A 7,859-nucleotide genomic window follows, 5' to 3' on the forward strand; every position below is an offset into this window, starting at 1 on the left:
GCAACCCTAAGAAAAAATAAATTATTCACATTTTACATATAAAAAAATATAGACTTTACATTGTTGACCAGTGATGGAGAACTTGAACCTTTGTTAATTGCCTGAAAGTCAAATGCTTTTTCCATGATACCACAACTGTCTGTATTTTGAGCAGTCAGCTCTGATTTCTAAGGCATGCTTCCTCAACATTATGACAGGCACATATCATAATGACAGACACAGTCTGTTGCTCACATAGAAAACACTTCACTGACACACACCATTTGAGAAATCAATATTTGATCAGGCTGACTATTTTGTGGACTGATTTCTTTGTTTGTTCCTATACCTGCATGTAAAGGATACAAATGTCCTGGGATTTCTGGTGCCAGGAAATGCATGGGGAGTATCAGACAATTTTGTAGTGGTTTTAGGGTAGAATGACATCATTAGAGGCCGTTCAGATCATCGATTTTATTAACTTGTTTCTCTTCTTAGATAGGGTTACTTATTCCCTCATTCATTCACTCAATAATTATCTATTGTGTCTATTATATGTCAAGTACTATTTTAGTCAATGGGGATATGTAATAAGTGAAAGAGACAAAAATCCCTGCTCTCGTGGAGTGGACATCCTTGTAGGCTCCTACCTCTGTTTGATCCCAGTGACCCAGTGGAAAAAGGAAATGGTGGGTTATATTACCACAGGTAATTTTTCCACTTTGGGATATTCTCTAGCTATTTTCTATTTTATTACATCATTCCTAGAAGAACCTAGGAAAATTCACATGGTAAAATACAATGCTTTGCTGTAGAACATTTCTTGAAAGATGATAATGTCATTTAAATAACATAATTTAGGTTTGTGATGGTGTTCGTGGTTTTCACAAAGATCAGGAACACTAATGAATACTTTATATGTAATAGAAAAAGATGAAACTATCCTGCACCAACAGGACAGCCTTATGCAAAAATGTTCTGCCTCCTACCTCCAAAGTCTCAATTGACATTTGGGCATTGGAAAATACCTTAATATAAATGTTAAATTTACTCTGCTTTAAAAAAAAAGTTTTGCAAAGTTCTCCTATTTAACAATTCACCTAGGAATTTTAAATTGAGGGAAGATTGTCATTTATTTGTCTGGAAACTTATCAAAACGTGTCCAATTTGTCAGAAAAATCTTATTACCAATATAAGTGCCACTTTTGATATTTGAGTCACTAATGCATTCATGATGATTCTACATGTATTATTGCTTTTACTATATGTATCTCTTTAACCAGGTGATCCAGCAGGTGATCCAGCACAGTTTTTCGTATTGAAATCCACATTGTTTTATAATAAGTACTGCATTATAATTATCATCATATAATAACTACATTATGAACTATTTTTATTTCATATCACTTTTACATTAGACTTGGGATAGTTTACATACATATACATATTCTATATTTCTATAGTTAAGCTGCATTCATCATACATTTTATTTCAGGATTCTAAAAGAAGCATTTTTAAATGTTTTAAAAAGATTTTCAATGTGATGGAATTCAGAACTATTGCTACAGACGATATCAATTTGGGATTACTGTCTTTTTAGGATTGCATCCAGAGCTATTAAGAGACTGGGAAATAAAGGCTAAGTCCCAGGATTTTAGACCCCAAAGATTCACAATAACATAACACTTCTTTTAATTTGGCAAAAACAGATGAATATGTTGGTCTCCATCCAAATTTCACCTTGATTCTCAATCTGGCTTCTTTCCTGGGATGTATGATAAATGTGCCAAACACTCCTGTCTAATAATGAAGCAGGGAACCCTTTCTTGTGACTGTGAAAAAGACCTTCTAAACCACAGGGACCTTCCAAGTTCTCATGGGCTCTGAACAACTTGTCTATTTCTAGATGTGAAATTGGAAGAGCGTTTTTTCCCTTCAGTGTCTAAAGTCAATTAGCTCTTTCCTAGCTTGTTTTTATCCTATCGTCTAGTTTTATTTTTAATAGCATCAAACATTAATTAATGCTGTACTTATTTGTTTTATATATATACACACATATGTATGTGAGCATGTGTATATACATATATATGTGTATACATATGTATGTGTTTGTGCATATATACATACATATATATATATACACACACACACGCCTTCTGGAAGAAAATCTCAGTAGAAGTCAGTCCTATCATCTTCACTGCTATATCTCAATGTCTAGAACAGCACCTGGGCTCAAAAAAATATTTTTTTTAAAAATTAGTACCCCCTTCAGCAGCATTAAGTTTTACCTGTTATTAAATCCATATTATTAAAATACATACATTGAAGCTCAGAGAATTCCCATCACCTGCCCAAGGTAGGCAAGCTTCCTGTTTAATGTTGCTCCATCTCAAGTACTTCACATAGAGAATGCCCTCATTTCATATTGGTTAAAGAAATTAATCTCTTCTCTACTCTACTTGTAGGTGAAATCTGTTTAAACTATGGAGAGGAGCAATCACACAGTGACTGAGTTTATCTTGCTGGGCTTCACCACAGATCCAGTGATGCAGCTGGTCCTGTTTGTGGTGTTCCTTGGTGTGTACTCGCTGACTATAGTAGGAAATAGCACCCTCATTATGTTGATCTGTAATGACTCCCATCTCCACACACCCGTATATTTTTTCATTGGAAACCTGTCTTTTCTGGATCTCTGGTATTCCTCTGTCTACACTCCAACGATCCTAGTGACCTGTATCTCTGAAGACAAAAACATCTCCTTTGCTAGCTACCTGTGCCAGTTCTTCTTCTCTGCTGGGCTGGCCTATAATGAGTGCTACCAGCTGGCCGCCATGGCTTATGACCACTATGTGGCCATCTCCAAGCCCCTGCTTTATGCTCAGGCCAATTTCAAGGAGATTGTGCATCTGTCTAGTTATATATTCATATCCTGGGGGCTTTGCCAATGCAATAATATTAACCAGCAACACATTCACAATGAATTTCTGCAATGAAAATGTCATTGATGACTTTTTTCTGTGATGTCTCACCCTTGGTGAAGTTGGCATGTGATGTGAAAGAGAGTTACTAGGCTGTGCTATATTTCCTCCTGGCCTCCAATGTCCTCTCCCCTACTGTGATCATTCTCGCCTCCTACCACTTTATCATCACCGCCATCTTAAGGATCCACTCTACCCAGGGCCTCCTCAAAGCCTTCTCCACATGCTCCTCCCACTTGATCTCTATTACCTTGTACTATGGCTCTATACTCTACATCTATTCTCGCCCAAGTTCCAGCTACTCCCTTAAGAGGGACAAAATGCTGTCCACCTCTTATACTGTGTTGTTTCCCATGTTGAACCCAATGATCTACAGTCTGAGGAATAAAGATATAAAAGAGGCTCTGGGAAAAATCAAGTTAGCACAATCTGAAGTATAAATTGGCATTCAGTTCTCAAATAAATGCTAAGTGCTTCGGTGGAAGGTTGGGGAGCTGGAATTTTCACAAAGAATATTAAGCAGCCATAAAGGACAAATTATGGACTTTGCAGCAACTTGGATGGATTTAGAGTGATCCATTACAGAAGCAAAGAACTGAGTATCACATCTTCTCACGCATACTCCGACCTTGAACATTTATCATAATACTATAAGAAAGGGATTGGCAGTAGTGAGAAACTGCTGGGAGGGATGGGGTTACATAACACCAATAAAGGTACCTGATCTCCAACCGTGTGATGGGAACCAAAGGGAAGCCCAAAGTTTACCTGTACAATGACCACTTGTATAGCTAATCCGGAATTGTACCCCACATCTTTAAAATAAAATAAAGCAACACTTTTTTTCTCTATTCAACAGATTTCAATAACAAAAATTTGTTTCTTCATATCAGTTTTTTGTTTTGTTTTCATAGATTCAATTCAATATTTATATAACTTTTAAAATCAGTGTCTTGGATTAATGTAAAGTAAAAGAGTATTTAATAGTTCTGGTATCCCAGAGGATTAAAGTTCACTTTGAGATTTCACTCCCCTAATGCTGACCCAATGATTTTTCCATATGTAATGATTATTATGGGGAAGCACAGAAAACATAACATGTATCATTGACATTTGTGGCATATACACCACATCCTTCTAGTCAAGTACTCACAGAGCTTTCTTGGTGATAGAATAATAAGAAATGTTAAGATTATTTTGATGGAAATGGAGAGGAAGTGATGTGTTAGCAAATAAATGTAAGTGAATGGGAGGAAAAGATGTGAAAACTAATACAAATGAAATGACTACAGTTATTTGTCCTTTTTTAAATTTTAATGAATTTTATAAATGTATTAGTTCCAGAAATTGTTATAATCTTTCAGTAACTACAAAGTTCTGAACTACAAAGTCCTCATTTGTAAAATGTAACTATTAATTCTTAAATTCTGGCTGGGCTTGGTGGCTCAGTTTGTAATCCCAGCACTTTGGGAGGCAAAGGTGAATGGATTGCCTGAGCCCGCGGGTTCGAGATCCACCTCAGCAATTTGACAAGACCTCATGTCTACAATAAATCAAAAATTAGCCAGGCATTAGCAGTGCACGCCTGTAGTTCCAGCTACTTGGAAGGTTGAGGCAGAAGGATCGCTGGAGCGCAGCAGGTCGTGGTTGTGGTGGCCAAGAGCGTGCCACTGCACTCCAGTCTAAGCGACGGAGTGAGACTCAAAAAAAAATAATTCTTCATATCCAGTCATGTGAAGGCTATTATTAAATAAACTTAACCTGCCATATTCAATATTCAGAAATATTGAACTGTAATTTTTTTTCATAATTAAGTCTTCTGGTGGAAAAATGCAAGCACTGGGTCTTCAATGTTATTCCATCCTTCTGAACTCACAGCTGGACTCTCTTTAATAGTGGCAAGAGGAATTCCCACAAGGGACTGTTCCAAACCATCCTGAGATGGAATCTGTTTGGATTCCAAGAAAGAAGTACTGAATGCCAGGGTGATCAGTCAAAAGCATTTACTAGCAGAACTTACATATGAAGGAATTGCCCCCCATCCCTGCAAAAATAACAAGACAAGAGATATTCTACCTAGGTATGTTCACCATGAGGGAGTTGGGTGATAGAGTTTATATGAGGATCTAAGGAGTAGGGCTCAATGCCAGGGACTGATCCTATGTCTTTAGCAACATCCTTAACTATTCAAGGGTGTTGGACATCAACCTAAGCAAGCATATCAGAGACTGGGAATGTTCAAGACTTGGAATGAGTTCAAGCCAGGGAAAAACATCAAGACAAACAAAAAAGCAAAGGAAACTAAGGGACCCTATATACAAGTATTTTGCTGTTTTGTTGTTATTAATTTATTTCATTTTGTTTGGTGTTTTATTTTTCTTGATTGGGAGGTACATTGTTGTGTAAACCGAGGGAGAGCACTGTGGAATACTCACTCCCTGTAAGAGAGAACACTCTTTAAAGATGATATGGAATTCTAAAGACACATATTTCTTTATAAATTTAGAAACCATTTTGTCATTCTTATTGTTTGTAACTTAAATATTATATTAATGTCAAAAACATAGGGGGTATAAAATATTTTCTATATGCTAAATTAGAACTTTATGAATAAATTTAGGGGGAATGCTTTACTAAAAATAAATATTTGTAAAGACTTGCACAAATTTCCAAAATTTTCACTTTCAAATCTTCTCAACCAGTCAAGATTCTTTACCAAGCTTCAAAGTCAAAGTATAATCATGAAATCACACCATCTCTTTTCCCCCAAAACCTCCCAAAGACAACCAACAGAATAAATTTTATGAAATAAATATGCAAAGAGGCAAAATATCATATAGCAGAGCACCAAACAATTCAATACTATGGGTTTAAAATAGTTCACCTCACAACAAAGTAATAATAATAATAATTAAAGAGTCATCTGCTCAATATTTCATTGTTTTAAGTATAACTTTTTTAAATTAACTGAAATACAGAAAGGTATACAAACACAGTTATAAACCAGTAATTTGGAAAATTGACTAACAACATTCAGCAAAGAAGACAGCTTTCATGTTTGTGGCCCATATGGTCTGTGTTGCTTTTCTGAAAGCCTCTTTGACATCTTTATTTCTCAGGCTATAGATGAGAGGATTGAGCAGTGGGTTGACCACAGTGTAGAAGAGGGCAGCCACTTTGTCTTTCTCCAGGGAGTAGGTGGAACTAGGCCTTGAATACATAAAGAGCAAGGATCCATAGAAGAGCATAACGGAGATGAGGTGGGAAGCACAGGTGGAGAATGCCTTGCGCCTTCCGGAAGCTGAGCGAATCCTCAGGATTGCCAGGAGGATGTTGAAATAGGAAATCAGGATGGCCAGGATGCTGGAGAGGACTGTGAAGCCTACCACACCAAGGAGGACTTTTTCATAGATCTTCGTGTCTGTACAAGACATTTTTACCAGTGGTGGTGCATCGCAGAAGAAGTGGTCAATGACATTTTTACCGCAGAAACGCAGACGAAATGTGTTGGCAGTATGGGCTATGGCGTTCAAAAGCCCTCCTATGTAGGAGCCTGCAACAAGCCCAGTGCAGAGAGAAGTGGACATGATACCAGAATAAAGTAACGGGTTACAGATTGCCACATGGCGGTCATAAGCCATGGCTGCTAGGAGATAGCACTCAGTGTAGGCTACAACACAAGAAAAGAACAACTGAGCCCCACATCCAGCCAAGGAAATGCGCTTATCTTCTGACACACAATTGGCCAGTATTTTGGGGGTATACACAGAGGTATACCAGAAATCCAAAAAAGATAGATTGCCAATGAAAAAGTACATAGGTGTATGCAAGCGGGAATCCATTCGGATTAAGACAGCAAGTGTCATGTTTCCAGACAAGGTTACCAAATAGAGAGTCAGAAATATTCCAAATAGGATTAGCTGCCACCGAGGGTCTGCTGAGAAACCCACCAAGATGAATTCAGTCAGGATGGAGCGATTTCCCAATTCCATGTCCACAGAAAAGAAAGCCTGATTATGATGATGAGGGAAAAACACCACTTGGTGATTTTTCTATTGAAATAAATTAACAAGGTAATTGTTAGCAAGTCCACAATACTAAGAAGTTTGGGGACTTTTATCTTTACTCTCTGGAATTTTATAGAACTTCAGTCTGTTTCTTGAAGAGATCGATGAAATTGGAATCAGAAATGATGAAAAGATTAGGAATTTCACTTATTAACTGTTTAATACAAGACAAATCCCTTATTCTCATAAAACATGAGAAATATAAAGTTCATAAAGGTGATTAATAACCTTCTGGCAGATTGTCTAAAATATACATTTAAAAATCTCCTCTCCAATATTTGGTACATGGTGGGTGCCACCAAAATTTTAGTATCCTCTCATAAGTTAATAACAGTTTATGTATCAGGCATTGTGATGGTAAATGTAAGAATACCAGAAGACCATACTGCTCCTGCTGTTACCTGTACAAGTAGAACTTGTTGACCATGTGCCAGTTACTATCCTAAGTCCCACACTTAACTCATTTAATTCTCAACACAACTTTATAAGGTAGGTGGCATTTACATGATCTTTGTGTTATAATTGGTGAAACTGAAGCACAGAGAGTTCAAGTAATATGCCAAGGTCACAGAGCATGTGGGTAACAGTGCTGGTATTTAAACTCAAAATCTTCTCAGTTAAGAGTACATGTTCTCAGCCAGGCTCGGTGGCTCAGCCTGTAATCCTGCGCCTTTGGGAGGCTGAGGTGAGTGGATTGCCTGACCCCGTGGGTTCGAGACCCGCCTGGGCAGCGAGACTTCATCTCTACAATAAATCAAAAACTCAGCCGGGCATGGTAGCACTCGCCTGTAGTTCCAGCTACATGGAAGGCTGAGGCGGAAGGTTCGCCGGAGCC

At 37.6% G+C, this 7,859-nt stretch overlaps 1 protein-coding gene and 1 pseudogene across 1 annotated transcript in view; one reads left to right on the plus strand and one right to left on the minus strand.

Annotated features, from left to right (window-relative positions):
* Positions 1-2,462: 2,462 nt before the first annotated feature.
* On the plus strand, positions 2,463-3,397 carry LOC103257076 (annotated as a pseudogene).
* Positions 3,398-5,980: 2,583 nt separating this feature from the next.
* LOC103257088 (olfactory receptor 9G4) overlaps positions 5,981-7,859 on the minus strand; it is a 2,504-nt gene continuing 625 nt past the window's right edge. Inside the window, exon 2 of the mRNA XM_008054822.2 lies at positions 5,981-7,009. Coding sequence (XP_008053013.2) covers positions 5,981-7,009 — 1,029 coding nt within the window. The remainder of the gene's footprint in view (positions 7,010-7,859) is intronic.

This window comes from Carlito syrichta, unplaced genomic scaffold, assembly GCF_000164805.1.
Source record: "Carlito syrichta isolate Samal-C Ts95f unplaced genomic scaffold, Tarsius_syrichta-2.0.1 Scaffold79814, whole genome shotgun sequence".
In the NCBI taxonomy this organism is placed as follows: Eukaryota; Metazoa; Chordata; class Mammalia; order Primates; family Tarsiidae; genus Carlito; species Carlito syrichta.